At 26.5% G+C, this 20,678-nt stretch overlaps 1 protein-coding gene across 1 annotated transcript in view; it reads left to right on the top strand.

Moving 5' to 3' along the window:
- Positions 1-20,678, top strand: part of LOC129963554 (visual pigment-like receptor peropsin) — a 245,801-nt gene that overhangs the window by 194,808 nt on the left and 30,315 nt on the right. The window contains exon 3 of the mRNA XM_056078012.1: positions 5,096-5,223. Within this exon, the coding sequence (XP_055933987.1) occupies positions 5,096-5,223 (128 nt within the window). The remainder of the gene's footprint in view (positions 1-5,095; positions 5,224-20,678) is intronic.

Here is a 20,678-nt window from a genome sequence, read left to right as displayed (position 1 = left end):
TTTAAATTATGAAGCTCTATTTATGATTTGGGTGATTTTTATTTATTTAGGGGTTAAAGTGTTTTGTCATGTGGATCTGTTATTGATATGAATGACCAAAATGTCCTGTAACAATCTTAATAAGACTATAGCATACGTTTACAGTAATAGTTATTAGAAGTAGAATATAGCCGATTATACTCATTTTGAACTTTTTAAAGAAAAAGTTTCAAATCACTTTCACTTCAGTTACAGTTTTTAAATTATACATTATTCATATAAATTATCTTGAAGTTCCCCTTAATTTTGATTAGTTTCACTATATCCCACAATAAGTAGTTAAAAACCTAAGTTTTAATTGATTTTTAAAATTAAAATCATTTATAAATAAATGATAAAACAAATCCATTGCATTTTTTTGAGCAAAAAATTTTTAAAAAATGTGCAGTAATATTTATGATGAAGAATACGAATTTCATTTTAAATTGCGAACTTTTGAAAATTTAAGTAGTGAAAAGAATTTAAATAATTTAAGAATGAAATTTCAATAAATATTTGAAGTCAAACAAAGCAATAACATTTTTTTTTATACAAGAGAGCAATTATTGAAACAATTCAATCTTAAATAATCCTGAGTTCATGCTTTTCTTAAGTTTTTACCCTCACCAATAAATATTATTTTGAAAAAACGATAAACGAAATTGATGATCAAAGATAAAATTTTAAAGTGCTTGTTTACAAATTAGGCGTAGAGGAGGGATTATTCGACCTCAAAGTTTTTGTGGAGGCTCTTTTCTTTGATCTCCCTAAATGGTTTCTCTCTCTCTCTCTCTCTCTCTCTCTCTCTCTTTTTTTTTTTTTTTTTTTTTTTTTTTTTGTACAATTACGTTTAAGTGTTTATTACTGGATGTTATGAGGATGTTTTGAGTTTTATGACAGTCTCCAGACAGTTTTCTTCTCCTAAGTGTTATTTCTAAAAAAATGTAACAATTATAGAAAAGAAAGCAGCATCCAACTGTCAGTTAAAATTTTAAAGCAGACTAGAATTCCAGTTTGACATGTCTTAAGTTGAAAATGTTTAAAATTGATTCGTCTGTCCATCTATTATTTCTTTGGAAAAAGTAACAAAAATAACAAAAATAAAAGAAAACCAATACATTTATTTAATATTGCTACAACACGCGTATATATAAACGCCGTTCTAAATCAATGAAAAGTAAAATAAAAAAGTAATTGTAATAGTATTTTGAACAATTTATTTAAAGTAGAAATTATACTGTAGAAAAATAAAATTCTTCTCGATGAAATGTTTCCATTTAAAGTTCAAAATGATTAATAAAAACAAAAGAAAAATGTTGCCTCGTTGTTGGATAAAAACAAATTATAAATAGGGATTAAAATAATATTCAGGGTTGTTAGAGAGCACACTGATCAGTTTTGCAAGCGTATGAAACCTTAAAAGTTGATATATAATATCATACACAGTAAAAATGCTGCTGTTGGAGCATTTGAAACACTCTTAAAGAAATACTTGATAATAAAATACACGTCTTCGAAAATTCTTCATATATTTTGCACTAGATAAAATTTTAAGCCAATTCCTTTCTAGAATTTTCCTGTAGTAAAACAGGTTATCAATCAGAGAAAAACACATAATTCAGCAGGCTGTTTCTTTTTTCAACATGGGAAGTCATGATTTGATTTCCTTTGTATCTTGGATTGGAAATATCTTCCTGATGTAAGATAGTAAAAGGTTTCACAGCTTTCGATCATCAAAAGCAGATCACGTTCCACGTTTTTGGAAAATGTGGTTAGAATTCATGAACATGATGAAAAGAATTTTTCGCATCATAAACGTTTCAGGTTTTTCAAAACAATAAAAGTTTCATTGGCCTTACCTTTAAAACCATTTCATAAAATATATGTATGTTTTTTTCCTTCTTTTTCTTTTACTTCATTTTTTTTCTCGAAAACATTTATAGCAAGCGAAATAAAGAAAGCCCAAATTTTAACAAGTAATATATAAACCAAGTTTTGATTTAATTCCTATTTGGGTCAACAAAGAAAAATTTTATATTAGTTACTTTTTATTAAATATCAAAAAATATTAAGTATAAAAAAATATTGTTTTTCGCAAGAATTGAACTCTCATTCTTCACCTTCAAGTGAAAAATACTGAAATCCTTGCATTTTATCGATTGAGATACTGCCTGTTGATTTCAATTTTCATTACAAACTGTTAAAACTCTATTTAAAGTATTGAAAATTAACTTAATTTAATTAATGAATTAATATTTGAAAAAACTGTATTAACATCAAGTGTCATCCACTACAAGTTTTAAAAAATGTATTTGAACGTGAGTGGATGAATAAAAAGTATTTTATGAACGATTGAAAATTTGAACAAGATATATAAATATATATAGAGAGAGAGTGAACTAATAGTAGAAATTGAAAAAAAAGTCCAAAAAACACATTTTTGGACTTTCTGTGTGAATGCAAAAGCTCTAATGTTCTTTGATACAAACCAATGAAATTCGATATGTGGACACCATATTTTGAACAAATTCCATTCAGTGAAAGACAGTCTGTTTGTCCTCCGGCTCGAGTGCAAATGAGCTTGCTAACTATAAAACGCAAAAAATACATATATAAAATTTGGTGCACAGATTTAAAATCTGAGATTTAGATTCTTATAAAAATTTGAACCAAATCTGTCAAATTTTGGCAATCTGTCGGTCTGTACATTCGTATACAAGCAACCGCAAAGACTTAAGTAAATGAAATGTGGTATATGATTTTGTGATTACAACTGTAGTTCGATGTCAAATTATTTTTGTTTCATTTCGTAAGAAAAATTCTGCCCATTTGATTTTCGTGTATCTGTATATTAACCACATGCTAAGGATTAAATGCCAAAGATGGCACTATAGATTCAATAAAAATGTTAGATTCACTACGAATATCTATATTTTGTTACTATCATTCGTCAATACCATGAAAGGCATTTGAAATCTTGACGAACGCCCTCAATTTTATAAGAGAGAAAGGGTATATCACATTTATTATAAAGTATGCGAGAAAGATTTGGGGAGGCAACTCGACTGGCTTCTTAAACTAGCACCTTTTCAAGAGTCTTAACATTTTTAATTTCTTACTATAAAGCTTTTTTCCCTTTTAAAATTTAAATTTTCCCTTATTTAATTAATTTCCTATATTGTGGTAATTTTAATTTTGTCATTTAATTTGTATAATAACATATTCATGCTTTTACATACTTACCGTATCACTATATTATATATCATTGTTCTGGCAATGTCATTTTCTTTAATATTTATGAATTTAACCTCTACTAAAGCAATCGAAAAATCAATTTTTGAACTTACAATACTGGAAGAATGGTACTGTAATATTTAACCAAGCTTATTTATAAATTTCTCTTTAGTTCAATAGTATTAGATTTTGCTTCAAATATTTATTGTGAATTTACTTTTATTTTTAAAAACCCAGTTCGTCTTTTAAACTCTTCTATTTCCCAAAAAAATGCTTTATGCATATTTAAATTAGAATATAATAATGTCAGACATATTTCTATTTCAATAAAAGAAAATTGTTGTTTTATTAAATGTACCAACTGCTTTAATAGGAATTAATTTTAAAGTCTGAGTCAAACTGATTCCACGTTTCCTATGAAAGGGTATGTGAATTAAATTTAATTTCCAGGGCTAAATAATTTGTTGAGTACTAGATGGACGCTCTTTTGGAAGACATCGGCTATGATATCAAATAGTTATTTCAAAATCATTTAAATTTATTACATTCATTATAAATATTTATATTAATATTTAAACATTATATTTATACAATATATGTATTAATATTAATATTTATTAGCATAAATATTAATATATAGATAGTAAAATTCTTTTTATGTAGGGGTTATGAGGAAGGAATATAATAATAATAACATCACTCCATAAATATAAGGTTATGGAGGGTGTAACTTAAGGCTATTTAACTACTATAACCTTGAATTTATTTAAGCAGTGTCGTAAACAATTATAAGATTATTTAAAAAGTATCGTGAACACCAAGTGAAAGACAATTCACTATCCTTGAGGATCTTTCTTAGTTTTCGCCAGGCAACCTACATCAAAATTTAATTTTTAAAATAAGAAAAATTAAGGAATATTGATCAGTATCGGGTACATGAGGTTGGATTGCTCTTCTGCGACACAAATTTTGGTAAAAATATGTTGCTAACAAGAACAATAAGGACACAAAATTATACAAATACACATGACAATACAATCACAAAGTCAAAAAAAAGAAGAAGAAGATGGGCCAATTGGAAGATGAGAATAAATGCTATTTACAAAATACAATAAAATAAAAGTGTAAAAATGACTGAATGAAGAAGAAAGAATGTGGAATAAGAAAAGGAAGTATTTACAGGGAAAAAAATAATTATGTCTTCAATTTTTTTTTAAATTACAGAGCATTTAGTTTCCATAATTTATCACATTAAATTGCAATTTATTAAGGATTTAGCTTTTCTATTTAAATAAAAATTCGCTATTAATGGAAAGAAAAAGGAAATGCCCAGGGATTGATTAGAGAATTTTACGAGAAAGACAAAAATGATTTTTTTAAAAATCAAATGATAATTTAAAAAAATAATTTAATAATATAAAAGTCAAACATAAAAAACAAAATAAAAAAAAGAGATTTAAAAAAGGGATACATCTAAGAGCATAAATATACAAACAAAATAAATACAGTATTTAAAGTATAAAACTTTGGTGGTAAAACCATGAGTGGGAAAAAAAAATCAAATAGCTTGAACACGTACAAACAAACCTCGGTGGTTTATACAAACATGAGTTTATATTGAGTAAATTTTATTTAAAACCATCATATCCTTCACAGACGTTTCAATTACTTGCAAATGGTGAAGTTATCATGTCAAGCTTTTTAACTATAACTTTTCATTAAATATTCCTAGTAATTGCAAGAACTATATATTCGTATCAGCAGTAACTATAATATAAAAATGTAGCACCCTTCATTCATTTGTTGTGGGTCATTGAATATTTTTATTCTTTGTTCTTTGCAGGTGGTTGTTCGGTGAAGGCGGCTGCCAGTGGTACGCATTCATGGGTTTCTTATTCGGCTCTGCACACATCGGCACCTTAGCTCTCCTGGCACTAGACAGATACCTGATAGCTTGCCGGATTAGTCTTAGTAAGAACCACCTGCTGCTCTACCTAGCTGCCCTCGCACTCTTCAGGATTCAAGCGTCGCCATCCCCTTGCGGGGACCAAACGGTGAACGTAGTCGTAGAATCCCCAGGTCTCCCCTTTTGTAGAAATCACTAACCTTTCCAAGGAAACAAATTATCTCCCCAAGGCCTTTTGAATTGAAAAACGGCATGCGGTTAAAAAAATTCTTGTGGTCCCCTTTTTAATTTACAAGATGATGTGCTTACTACGTTCTCGTTTTAATGACGCTAATGTTTAAGAGAATCGATTTTAATTTTTAATCTGTCCCTATTAGTTAAAATATAATAATTATTAAAATCATCCTTTACTTATATACAGAGACATAATCCCCTAGAATCAAGATTACACTTCTTTTTGTTGTCGTTTTTCATATAAATTATTGATCAGAACATTTTACTTTCGAGCAGGATGCCCACTCTAATTTTGACCCTATAGCTAATTTATAAATCGTTAAAATTCGCATGTTGTTTTTTTTTTGGGGGCGGGGGTGTTCTAAAGGATTACGATGCTTCAAAATTTTTCATTTGAGGGTTATTCAAAAATTGTAAACAAGTCAACTGTTTACAAAGACAGTTTACAAACCGAAGCACAATTCTTTCGATATTTCTATAAAGTTTAGCTGGAAGTAAAACAAGATTTTCAATTTAAGTTAGGCTTAATAACTAATTTCTAAACCGTTACAGATATGCGTGTATTTCTAATCGAATACATGATTTAAGTAATGAAATTAATTATATTTTATAAAGTTAAAGTTAAAATATGCATTGTTGAAGAAGTTAGTGTATATGAAATAATTTGTACAACCTGCAGTACTATGAATATAATTAATAAAATATTCATAACATTTTAACTTTTCTAGTAAAAAAAATCCTATAGTTCTAAGATTAAAAATTACCAAATTGATGAAAACTCATAAAAATTTACTTTATCATTTGCTTAAATTAATAAGAACAAATTCACTTTCAGAAATTTTTTACATTTAGAATAATCGTAATAATAATCGAAAAGGATAAACTGAGGCTGTTTGAATACTAAAACCACTGAGTTCCTGTAGTTTAAGAGAAATTTAGCAGATAATTATTCAGGCAAATCAAAAAGAATAAATACGGAAAAGGATAAAATATTTTTTAAATTCCAAATATAGGATATAATTTCCAAGACTAAATTCCTAGTTTTTATTATTTTGCTCCAAAAGCAATCTAGTGATTATAAAATAATTACTTATTTCATGTTATTTATTTTTTTTAATTTAAAACATTTTTTTAATATTTAATGAACAATTATTAGTCCAGATCAAGAGAAAAATACAATGTTTTACAAATAATTAAAAAAACTCTGGCAGTGTTACAATGTTTAATATTTAAAGATTTATAATATAGACTTTAACAACATTTAAATTTATTCATTTATTGCTGATGTTTAAATTTTCAATAGCTTTATTGCAAATAAGAATGAGAAAAATGATATTCGATAAGAATTTCTTATTTCCTGCAACTCTAGCATATTCTTTGTCAATATTTAATGAAGAAAATGAAAGTTAAAAGCACTTGAATGAATATAACTATGAATCGGAAAACTTTTCCTTTTTATTATACTTTCCTTCTGTAACCGATTGAATATCAAAATTTTATATTCCGCAAAACACGTGGGCGAAAAAAAAAGGTATAACGTGGTCTTTCGAAAATTATTCCTTAAGCTCATGAAAAACTTTTCAAAATTCTAATAAAAGATTTTTAATACTTCAAATGATTTTTTCCGTGTAATACAAGATTAAATCTTTTGGCGAATAAAAAAGATCTGCATTTAAAATATATTGAGATTATTTGTTTTTGAAAAAATATGAAACTTTTATAAATCTTTTATTGTACTGACGTATTTATTTCTTCTGCGTGAAAGCAAATATTTCAATCTTTTCAAGATTATTCGATTTTGGATTAAATAGAATATTTGAATGAGAAATGTTTTACTAGTTTTTTTACTACTTACTTGACACTTGGATAATTAATTTTCGTGTGCGCATATTCTTGTTAATATTTGAAGCTATGAATCGTTAAAGCCTTTTTTCACTTTTGACAATTTTAATCCCTAAGAGAATTACAATATCCAAAAGATGAATTATTGATATTTGAAACAGCTCATTTGAACTTTTTTCATAGAACAGGAAATGAAATAATTTTAATTTTTGTAGAAATTAGCAAAGCTAATATTTTGTTTAGTCTCCAGTATTTTGAGTCCTATTTAGTAAAATATCCATATCATATTAATTCTTTTAACAAAAAAAGAAGCAAAAAGATAGCACAATTCTGTAATTAAAAGTGGCTTACTATTAAGCTCAAAGCGTGATAACTCATATAAGTTTTTATCTCGTGCTAAAAAGGAAAATCGTTTTCCTTAAAAGCTCTTTCCTTTTACAGAATATTTGAAATATTAAGTAAAAGAAGATAGATTATTTTGTTTGAATACCAAAACCACTTTCATGCAGTTTGATAGAAATTTAACTAAATATTATTTAGGCATATCAGAAGGAATAAATGTAAACAAAATATAAAATATATTTTTACTAATTTCAAATATAGGATATGATTTCCTAAGCCAATTTAAAATTCTAGTTTTTGTTACTTTGCGCCAAAAATAGCCCAGTGATCATAAAATAATTAATTACTTCATGTTATTTAAATTTTTGAATTTAAAACTTTCTTTTAATGTTTAATGAAAAGATTGTCAATCCAGATCTAGAGAAAAATACAATATTATACAAACAATTGAAACTTTTTTCGTTTTCTAATATTGTTGCTATTATTAATATTGAAATATTAATACAGCTTTAGCAGCATTTGAATCGATTAATTTAATGCTGATGTCTAGGTTTTCCTTTATTTTATTATAAATAAGAATAGAAAAAAGGGCAATCGATAAGATTTTCTAATTTTTTGCAACTGTAGCATACTCTTTGTCAATATTTTATAATGAAATTTGAGATTAAAAGTATTTGAATGAAATAATTATGCATCGCAAAACATTACCTTTTAATTACACTTTCCTTCAGTAACCGATTGAATCTCAAGATTTTACATTTTGCAAAATCCGTGGACGAAAAAAAAAAAAAAAAATGTAACATTGTCTTTTGAAAATTAATCCCTAAGTTCCTGGAACCTTTTAAAACTCTTACAAAAGATTTTTAATACCTCAAATGATTTTTCTATGAAATTCAAGATTAAATCTTTTGGCAAATAAGACAAGAGATTAATAAGAATAATCTTTGGGCAAATAAAAAAGTTTTGCATTTAAAATGTATCCGGATTATTTGCTTAATGAAGAACGTGAAAATTTTTATAAATATTTCTTTAAGACTTGGAAAATTGTGCTGATGTAGTTATTTCTTGTGTTTAAAAGCAAATATGTTAATCGTTTCAAGATTAGGCTGCTTCAGAATTACACATAATATTTCAATGAGAAATACTTTATGATTTTTTAGTACTTACTTGAACCCTAGATAATTAATTTTTGTGTAAGCATATTCTAGTTAATATTTGAAACTATGAATCGTTGGGACATCTTTTAATTTTTTGCTTTTGATCATTTTAATCGTCAACAGAACTAAAATAAACGAAAGCTGAAATATTGAAATTTAAAATAACTAATTTGAACTATTTTTATACAATGAGGAAATGAAATAATTTTAATAAACATCATAAAAAAACATATTTTTTTACCTGTTATTGATTTGTATGTGCAATTAATGATTATTACAGTAAATCTGATGAATCTTTCTTAAATATATCTAAACTATTTTTAATATAAAGAAATTAGAACATCAGAAAGGTTTGGCATCTAAATATAGTTAGTTTATTTCTTTCCATTAGCCCACCATATGCGAATGTATCATGGGCTAAATGTATATATGTAATAGGCTAAATGTACCACACACACACACACACACACACACACATATATATATATATATATATATATATATATATATATATATATATATATATATATATATATATATATATATATATATATATATATATATATATATATATATATATATATATATATATATATATATATATATATATATATATATATATATTAAAGAAATAACCCTTATCCGGGACACCTCTGACGTGAGAATGAGAAGCCTGGTGATTGATTCTCGCCACTTGGGTAGTTACAGAAATGGTGTGAGTTCGACTACCCCTTGTCGATGACGGGACGTGCTTCTCACTGAAAATTTTGTACTGTGACCAGTTATTGCTCGTAGGACTTAACCTCAGTTTCTGAAAATGATGTTGCGGAGGTTCGATCATTCAGATTTGTCCATGTGCCTCAGGGCATGAAGATAATTACACATTTACTATTCAGACCGGCAATGAGGCACAGATAAAATATAAATCTAAGTGACAGAATCAGCGCAACAGCATTGGTGATAAATGAGGTTGAATCGTTAAAACCATCATCGGTCACTGTACAACTTTTCGAGTGGAAAGCACGTCCCGTGATTTGTAGGGTATATTCGATCTCACACCATTTCTACACACCCGGAGGGCAAGAACCAACCACCATACAGGAAGCTTCTTATCTTCATTTCTGAGGTCCTTCCCGGTGAGAATTGTCGCGAAGATAAAGGAAATTTTGTTTATTCTTCTAGAAATGTAAATCTATAACAAACATTGGAATGAATTTATCATCGCTTATTAGCTCTTAATATGCCTATTTTTGTTTTATAAGAAATCGATAATTCACTGTCATAGTACTCTAGATAAATTAAATTAAACATTGTGTTGAAATATCCAAATTGTGGATCTAAACCTTAAATTGTAGTTAATAAAAAAAAATTCAAAATAAATATTGATGCTCATCGTTTAAAGACAAAGCTAAACATGAAACATTTCATAATAAGGGAATATAGAGAAAGCAAAGGATGCACTTTCTTTCTTATTATTAATACAAATGTAGATTTATAGGATCAGTCATTTTAGAATGCTTGCACTAAATAACTGATATTTAGAGATCAAGACTTATCTTTATACAGTTTTTAATATTACTTTTTTTATATTTGCAACTGCCAATCTTAGACATGGGCTTTTAGTTACAGAAAGTATTCAAATGTGGTACATATTCATGATTACAGTTAGTAAAATTATTCACATATCCTTACGAATATAACACAAAATGTTTGATTCTTGTGAGACCAAAATTGTTTAAAATATTAATTCTTGAAATTTTAGCTGATTCAATTTATGAGAAAATCGGTTAAATTGAACTATGTAGCTTAAACTAGTCAAATTAAGTAAAATCGACACACAGAAAATGAAAAATGTTCAGGAAGACTGGAATAAATGGCAGCAAAATATAAGTGACTAGAGGGGCTATAATGCGCATACAAATCAGAATTATGCAAATTAGAATAATGTCGCAGTCACACACAAACTGAATCAACTAGAATTTTGATATAATAAGAATTTCTACTCAAAATAAATAAAACGGCGAACGCAGACGATTGTTTTAAAAATCTTCCAAGCTATTTCCTCACTCAGATTATTGTAACGATGTTTTGAAAATAATTCTGAATATATTATGCTCAAACTTATGCAATTTTTACTCTTTTTTTATATGGATTATAAAAATAACAATAAGATTACAAAATTCTATGATGCTGATATAATAAAGCAGATAAATACTTTAGAAATAAATAAATAAACTGTATTTTTTTTAGAAATTTTCTCTTTACTTTGCTCCTATTTATAAAAAATTAATTTAGTTTAGTAATATTGTGAAATGTTTATAATAAACTTTAATAATTATAATTAATCGCCTCTGGCAACAGTTGACTTAATCAGAATATCGGTTATATTTGATTTCGAACGAATAGTTTAAATTTATCTTCATGTCCCTGATTTCTCCAAATTGTCTGACATGTATGTTATTTTAATTGTATTACTTCAACATTTATGATGGAGGCATTCATCTAATATCATAACGCTTTATCTAAATATCACTATAGTTACTTATAGTTAGTTATCCCTGTTCACTAAATATTACTATATAAATGCTATAGTTTCATTTTTTATATTTATTTTGTAAACTACACATATGTTAAAAAAAAGTCTTTTTTTTTTCTTAGCTTTCAACAATGGAAGAAAATCACACTATAAACTATTTGATAAAACAATGTAAACTGCTTGAATTGAAGGGGGGGGATACAATCAATTGTGCGAAATTAAGTTTTAAAAAAACATTTTACTTTTACTACTAAATTAAATTTTTACTATTTACACGGCTATTAAATTTGTATCATCAGTTGAGCAATGTGTTTAAATTTTGAAACGAAGTAAATTTCATTTTTATGCAATAATACTTCCGGAAATTACCTTTATTGGTATTAGGAAGCTCATCGTTATTAGCAGTAGAGATAAATTTGAATATATGTTAAAATCGATGAAATAATTAAATTGTAAAATGATGCGATGAAACTGTGACGAGGAACAAATATAATAAACGCATTCATTCAAAATTTCATCCCTTAAAAACAATTGTAAACGGCATATTTTCATACAGCGAGAAATAATATCAATTAAATATAAAATTTCTTGAGAATTTAGTAAAGTAAATAAATATATAAAAATTGTAAAATTGTAAACGGTACCTAACGGAGATTCAAAATTCAAATTTAAAGGAGCATAATATAATATTGTTTTTGATAATTTAATCGCCCATATTCATTTATTAATTTTAAAAAATTGTAAAATGATGCGATGAAACTGTGACGAGGAACAAATATAGTAAAAGCATTCATTCAAAATTTCATCCCTTAAAAACAATTATAAACAGCATATTTTCATACAGCGAGAAATAATATCAATTAAATATAAAATTTCTTGAGAATTTAGTAAAGTAAATAAATATATAAAAATTCACGAATTCCACACAATATATGTAAGACCACTTGAAGAAAAAGCACCTAACGGAGATTCAAAATTCAAATTTAAAGGAGCATAATATAATATTGTTTTTGATAATTTAATCGCCCATATTCATTTATTAATTTTAAAATTTGCCATTCATTTCACAGCAATAATACCGGGTACAGAAAAAAAATATTGAATATCATCACAATGCATATAATAATTAAAACAATGAAACACATTGTTTCAAAATATACTTTTTAGTATTTTTTTTAAAAAAACAATGAATATTTAAATAAATTCTACCGAAATAAAACGATTTATTTTTGAATCTTTAAAATGCCTTAAAAATGGTTTTTGGGTAATCACCAAGTTATAAAAAAAACTATGATTTTTATTGATTTTTTTAATTAAAAAATCTTAATGAAAATTTTAAAACTTCTTTCTTAGGGATAAATTTCTACCCAAAAGAAAATACGAGCAAACATGGGTCAAATAATAGCACTGTAAAAAAGTTTTTACGAATTTCTGATCGAAAATATCTCTTCAAGTTAAAAATAATTTACTGATATGATGACAGCCTATAAACAGGTTAAAAAAGGAGCCCCCAGGATTCTGAAGAACAATCTGGTTTTCATTTCTTGAAAGTTAAAATTAACACCAGAAGATTAAGCCAAACGACAATTGTAAATCAAAAATCTGTAAAATGTTAATAAATCAGCAATAATAAAGCACAAAAATACTTTTATACATATGTATTTAATGTAGGAAAATTTTATTTTTGATTGGATTTGAAAGAAGCAAATGATAATCAAATGCAAAGAGACAGGTCTATTTTTTTTTCTTATTTCTTACTTATAATGAAATTATCCTTTTTCTCAAACAATAAATATCCATCAAAAATTATCATGTTGCATTTTTAATATTCCAGTAAAGTTTTGATAGCAAAAAAAAATATTTTTGGAAGAGTTTGTTTAGTGAAATGAAATAATGAATTTAATAAAAAATATCCAATATTTAATAAAATCTCTAAGTTTATATAAATGAAAAAAATTCTAATTTGCAGCTATGATACGAATAATTCCAAGTAAATTGGCAAAACCATTTATTTTCTTGATTAGATTAGGAAAAAGAAATGAAAAGACTATTGGATACATTTATGTGTAAGTTGTATAAAGAAACACGCACGCATTGTATTATACAGTTGTTCGTGACTATGAATAATTAACATAGCATTTTTTTTAGCTACAATTAGATTATAATTATAATGATATTTTTTCTTTGAACTCTGATAGGTTTTGCCATATGAAATCTTTTCTTCCAACTAATTATAACATGCTTGTAATAAACTACTAAACTGTTAGTACAAAAAATAACTAATGATAAAATCTGGATTTAAAATATCATTGTATTTTTCTTTCATTAACTTTGTTACATTTTTTTTTACAATTTATTTATTATTCAATCATTAAAAAACAGTATTGTCATGCCAACTTATTATAGTTAAATAAGAAAATTATAAATTTTTCTTATTCTTTTCTATTTTCTAATATATGAAATATAGAGAAAAATATTCTAATCGTCATAAAATTCGAAATGGAGATTCTGTCTATTTCCACATTTCAGACCTCTAAGAGTCCTCCAAATCCATTTTAGACATTATGTCTCACTGTCTCAGTCAGTCTGTTTATGAGCCTGATAATTTAAAAAAAACTTTAAAATAGACAGCTGAAAATGGGTACATATAATTCTGACCAAATTTGTAGAATTCTATAAAATTAGAAACGAAATCCATTCGCAAGAAGTCTATCTATCTGATTGTTGAGAAAGAAAGGCAAGGAACAAAATAAATAAAATTTGGTATACAGTTTTAACATCGAAAATATAAATGCATATCGAGGCTTGAACTAAATACTTCAAACGGTTGGCCATCTGTCGGTTTGTAGTTTCGCATACTAGTAAACGCAATAACTCATAATTTAAATTACTTCACCCTTTAAAGGGCCATTTTTTTCTAGTCATATTATGTTAAAATATTTTTAGGCTTGAAGTTAGAATAAGAAAAGGGATTCATTTAGCTTATTAGATAAATTTAATTTGATTAATTAATTAATTTGGTTAATTAAGAATTAAGTAACAAACCCAGACACATCATTTTGTGTGAGATAAAGAACTGAAGCATCGAAGTTTTTGTCTTTCTAAAAAAATTTGTCAGAACTTATATCAACCTACATAATTTCATACAAAGATTGATAAATTTGGTGGGAAGCATACTTCTCACGGCCCTAGAAAGGGTTAAAACAATGAAATTCAGTCTGTTATCTTGAGACTTTAATGGTAATTTTGTATCAAATTTTGATGTCTCTTGCCAAACAAAAAGGAGTCCAAAATAGATATTCTCGTGATAGATTCAGTAAAAATGTTTTATTCACGCTTAAGATCTATATTTCGTAACTATCATTCTCCAGATTCACGTAAGGTATTTCTGGCCTTACCCAAGGCTTCAAATTTTTGTGTGGTGGAAGTGGCCTAAACTTTTCTTGAAAAATATGCGAGAAAGTTTCAAGGAGATCATTCCTGCTTTTTACTTTTCGTCTACGATGTATACAAAGATGAAGAATTGAAAGAAGCATGAAAGAAATTCGGACTCCAGGTTGGTTTTTCAATATTTCAGACCTTACCGAGTTTGAGTAACTCGTTTTTCAAGTTGTATCTGTCTGTGAACAAGATTACTCAAAAATGCTTTGAGCTAGATGGATGAAATTTATGTAGGATCCCGACACCAAATTTCCAACTCTATATCACATTTTGAAAGAAGTTCATTCAGGGAAAATCTGTCTATTTCAATCGGGTGTTTGAATATATTAACACGATAACTATAAAACGGAAACAAACAGATTGATAGAGTATTGTGCATATGTAAAATATAAATCAATATTTAAAATATAGATATAAATCAAATTAGAAACCATATCCGTTAAAAGTTTGATAATCTGTCGGTCTGTACTTTCCAAAATTACAAGTATGTAAACCTGGTAATTCAGAAATGCAATGGTCAAAGTATATAAAATTATGTATGTCATTTTTTTTTTTACTACAGTTGACGTTCTGTATCAAATTTTGATGGTTGTCACTATTTTGTGAATAAAAGATGCCCAAATACATATTCAATTTTCTGGTACCTCGGCAATAACCCCGTCATAGCGATTAATGGCCAAAAAAATCGCCAATAATGTACGCTAATAAGTCAGCTCGTAGCTATTTTTTGTCAGTAATATGCAGTTAACAATGCGCAAATGCATTTTATAGATTATGCGTGAAGATTTCGGGAAAATCACTCCCCGGAACATAGCCTAGGTATCTTTTCAAATTTTTGTCCGTATGTCATGACTGCTATGCATTTAAATCAAATCTCAAAAAATAAATTGAAGAATAGACAAATAAAGACAGTACCATGATTCAGACAAAACGTACAAATATCTTATATTTGTTCCTTGAAGAATCAATCTTTCATCGTTTTTCAGGTTATTGACAACTAAGTTTGTCAATCAAAATACCCTCGACCCTTCTAAAGGAGCTAAGATCTAAAGATCTAAGGTTTAGATAGAGACTAAAACTTCTGAAGTAACATTGAATGCAACGTCTTGTTTTCACCATCAATTTTTTATTGAAGAAGAAACATCTATAAAATGCTTTTTTATGTTAATAAAAGATGGTTGTGAACTTAAACGTTGAGGATAACACTCATTGCATTTACGAGAAAACTGTGAGACAGTTGGTGGCCAAAATACTTTATTTTTAGACGAACCTGGGTATGGTGGAATTTTATGACACAAATCAACCCAGCGAGTAAAAAGGACTTTTTATAGCCACGTTTTATGGCCAAATGCTTCTTTTAAGTGTGCGTACAGCTGATTTGTAAATAAATTTCTAAACATTGTGAATGGAAATACTACTTTGTTTTATGTAGAAATAAAGTACAATGGCAATTTTCCATGTATATCTTTTTTTTTTTTTTTTTTTTGTAAACATTATTGCTAAGTCTGTTTTTACAAAAAGTAAACAACAAATACTTCACTTTGTTTATACATAGGCGTCCTTTTCCTTTTACTGTTTCCGCTTAATGTTATTGAAATAAATTAAAATTTTGATTTCAACAATATGATAAAATGCCACGCTTTAAATTTTTCGCTAGATCGAAAAATCACTTTTTTCGAATAATACTACTTCCATATATAGTAAGTCTATCTAATGAACAAGATAATAAATAATAATAGTGAAATATAGAGTAAATTTTGCATTTATAAAATTGATTATTTCACTCGGATATCTACGTTTAAATATTGTAAGGTATTTTTTTTAAAGTTATTTAAGAAGCTCACAGATAAATAATAAATATTATTATAAATAATTTTTAAATCTCATCTGTTACTTTTTGTGAAAAAAAATTCAATATGATGAAGTATTATCTAAAGTAAACCTTCCTCAGAATATTATTTTAAACAGATATTCTCCAATATCATTGTTACTGAAAAATACTTATATTAAGTGATTAAGGTAATATAAATTATAAATGAATCTGAAAGAGAGATAGCTTAGTTTTCTGAATCTTTATTAACGAATCGGTTTAGAATAATTTCATTTGCAGTTATTTTGCTATATAACTATTTTTCTATCAGGAGAAATGTTGATTTCCGTCAAAAGAGAATTGTAAAAAAGATGGCATCAATTTTGTAAAGTCAGTAAACCTTTAAGATTTTTTTTCTTCATATACTTGTCAATCGTCTGATTTATATAATAACTCAAATGCATCTTCTTTATTTCCTATTGAAATAAAAAAGTAAAAAGAAATGTAGAAATATGCCTTTTTTTATTTCATTTTGGCAAAATAAAATAAACGATAAATGAATGAAATTAATTAAAACAACTATAAATTTCTGGAAAAAATAATTGCACATTTCTTAGGTTAAACACAGAAAAAATACATTTTTCTGAGTTCAATTGTTTCTTTTTTGTTTTATAGGCATTAATATGCTGCGAAAAAACATTATTTTTAGGTATGAGTACTTTAAAGATTACTTGATACCTAAAGAGATTACAGCTAAAAAGTAAAAGAAGAAAAAGAATTTTTTTCCCTCTTTTATGCATTTAAATATCGTTTGGCCGTTTTCTTAATTAAAAAAAAATGAAGCATTCATAAATAAATCTTACTGAATTTTCAAAAAAAAAAAAATTATTATTTCGTTCCGTATGCTTTTATTTGCTTTTTAAATGCTTATTTATTTGAAAATTTATTTTCTTATGAATTATTTAAATTCTAGGTATGCATTTTCTTTAAACGGTTATAAATACGGAATTATAAATACTCACACTTACTGCTTATTTAACAAAATCTGAATAATTCTTTCATGTCTTATTTTTTCTTAAAGGAAACAATTACCAAAATGCTATTGAAATTTTTAGTTCTAAAATTTTATTGGGATTTCTTGTAGTCTCAAAGCATAATTAAATTGTACTTAATATTTCAAATAATTTTAATTATTGTCAGAATTATAAATATATTTACAAAACAGAGAAAACATTCTATTCTATTCCAAAAAATTTCCATTAAATTTCAGCTTTAATTAAAGGAATACATTTGTAATTTGATAAAAGTTTTAACGTTAGAGCCTATCTAGAATACCCAGATATTTTAAATACAATATAGAAAAAATTCGAATGTGTAATTTTTCGTAAATTAATTATAATGTTATAAATATCCTTTTTTAAAGGGAGTGGAATTACTTCAAGTTTGGAAAGTAAGGCTCACACAATTGCATTCTATATATCTTTATTAACTTTCTAATATTTATATGCTGCGATATTTTCTGTCTTGAAACAGGCGACATACATTATTAGAAAGAATATAAGGTAAATTGTTGCATATAAAGCTATCAAATTTTGCATATAGTTATTTCTCTTGTTGCAAGTGTTCACTAGTGAAGGAACCTAAAAAATTAGACTTTTAGTTAAAAATTAATCAATATTGTAATATTTTTTATTAAATCTGTAACATATTATTGCATGAAAAGTATTTTTACAAACATTATCTTCCCATTCTTTAAGCGTTACATAACAAAACTATTATTGAATATATATTGTGAGTGGACATGTTCCTGAACTTATAAAAAAAAATACAAATAACAGGAGATCTTAGAAATATTTACAAAAAAAAAAATTCCTAATACTAGTCGTCTCAGCCTGATCTATTGTTCACAACAATATGATTCTTTGCCCATAACGTAAAGCTTCATTTACTTCCTTTGGGTGTTCTTTCATTTCGGCAGTGATATTATTAATGATGTCATTTGTCGATTCTATTGTTCAGATTTCTCTGGCCTCAATTTCTATTTGTTGTTGGAAGTCTTACAGGAGGTAATGTCATCCATTATTGATCGCAAGTACTGTGGATACATTTCCTGTTGGTATTGCTTTATCTTGCTTTCATTTCGAGGACAAAACATATTGAATAATATTACGATAATGAGAAATAACTAAATGAAGGGTTTTTTTTAACTTGTTTCGAGGCATTGAAAGGTTAACATTAACAGTTTATACGAGATTAACCACTACTGTCTAACATTATATATTTTTCTTGTGCAAACAGAAAAGAAGCGTATGGCATTCAATAATATAGCATACAAAATCCAGTTGTCTTTACAGACTAGTTTCTTGTTGTAATGTCTTGTCTAATTTCTCTTCAAATAAGAAAATTTGTTTGAGTTTAATTTTAGTTAGATATTTATGCTATATGTTACAGTAAATATGTTTAATCCGGGGATTATTCCTAATTCAATCTTTGAACTTGGTAAGCGTGGTTTATTATTAAATATTTATGAAGTTTACCAGTACGTATATAAACTCGTTTAGAGAATGTAATAAAAGTTCAATTTTCAATACTTTTTACTATTATTTTTCAGTACCTTTAACGTCATGTATTAATATAAATTATGCTAATCTAATTGTAGTAATCTATGCTAATCTAAAATATTTGTTCTAATGAATAAAAAATACAAAATCGCCAGCTTTCATTTTTTAAAAATGGAAATATTATTGTAAGTTTTAATGGTTAACCATCATTATGAAAATTTTAATGCTTTTTCAAAAATATTCATTTTTTGAGATTAAGTTCATTCACAAAATAAAACGACCTTCATATATATTTTGATTATATTATAAATACATTTTATAATTTTTTATTATAAGCACTATCGAATCTTTGTATCAATTTTCCCATATTAACTATTTGGTATCGCCACTTGAATGAAATCAAATTCTAAATCAATGAATCGACCAACAGTTCTGAAAATATTAAGATAGTTTCATCAGAAACAGCCACACGATTTCAAAACTCATATAGATCAGGAAAAGAATTAAAGACCGATTACGCAATGGCTTCTGTACAAACTTTAAACAAATAAAATAAAATAAAGGTGCTTAAAAATTAGCAACCTTTTGAAATAGAGAAGGAATATTGGATGCATTAGATATCAAATAAGTAATGCTTAATATGCTATGTGTAACTTAATTTACCAAACAAATTTCCATTTACTAATATTTCATTTGTATTGCTTTAAAAACTTTACGTAAATTTGTGATCTATCCTAAAGTATGAATTTGTGATCTATCCTAAAGTATGAATTTGTGATCTATCCTAAAGTATGAATTACGAGAAAATTACGAGAAATCTTAAAAATTCAACAAATCCCATTATTTTCTTGTTGAAATGAGATATGCTTATTAATAACTAAATTATTAGGAAATTGAATACAGATATTCTTCATATTCTATTGAATATAAATCGTACCTTATCGTATGTATTTCATTTATTAATTCAATAAAACAAAAAAACAGAAAGCACAAAACTTCAAACGAGGAGAGCGACCATTAAGAATATTCGTAAACAACTCTTGGATGCTTTACAAAATGATGCAGAACAAACTCAAGAAAGTATATAAACAAAATACTTTTTAAAAGTTACAATGAAATTGCCTAAGCTAATAAATCTCGGCATAAGATCTCTTGTTAGTGCATCTTTTGTTCAATCTATAACCAATTACACACCATGCTTTACAAGAATGTTAGGAGTTATGAATTGTATAGCAGCTGTGATTTGCTACTTTAAATTCTATGAAATAAAAGATATAGTTTATATACATAATCTATCATATATATCCACAAGAAACACTTCCAAAAATCTGGAGATCCATGACGTGAAGACAAATTGAAAATTTCTCATATATTCATTAAAAATCAAGCCTACCGCCATTTATCCAATTTTGGGAAGAGAAATGCTGTGAAACAGACTTTATGAACCATTGAAAGGAGTATTAAAAAAAGATCACCGTTCAAAGTTGTTTTTTTTACAATTTTTTTTAATCAGTTTAAGATTTGTCAAACACATTGTAGTTTTATCTATCACATTATAAAACAAAAAATAACTGCTGTCATTAAAAACAGAAATAAG

Source organism: Argiope bruennichi, chromosome 3, assembly GCF_947563725.1.
Source record: "Argiope bruennichi chromosome 3, qqArgBrue1.1, whole genome shotgun sequence".
Taxonomy (NCBI): Eukaryota; Metazoa; Arthropoda; class Arachnida; order Araneae; family Araneidae; genus Argiope; species Argiope bruennichi.
This window is presented reverse-complemented; position numbering and strand designations above follow the sequence as displayed.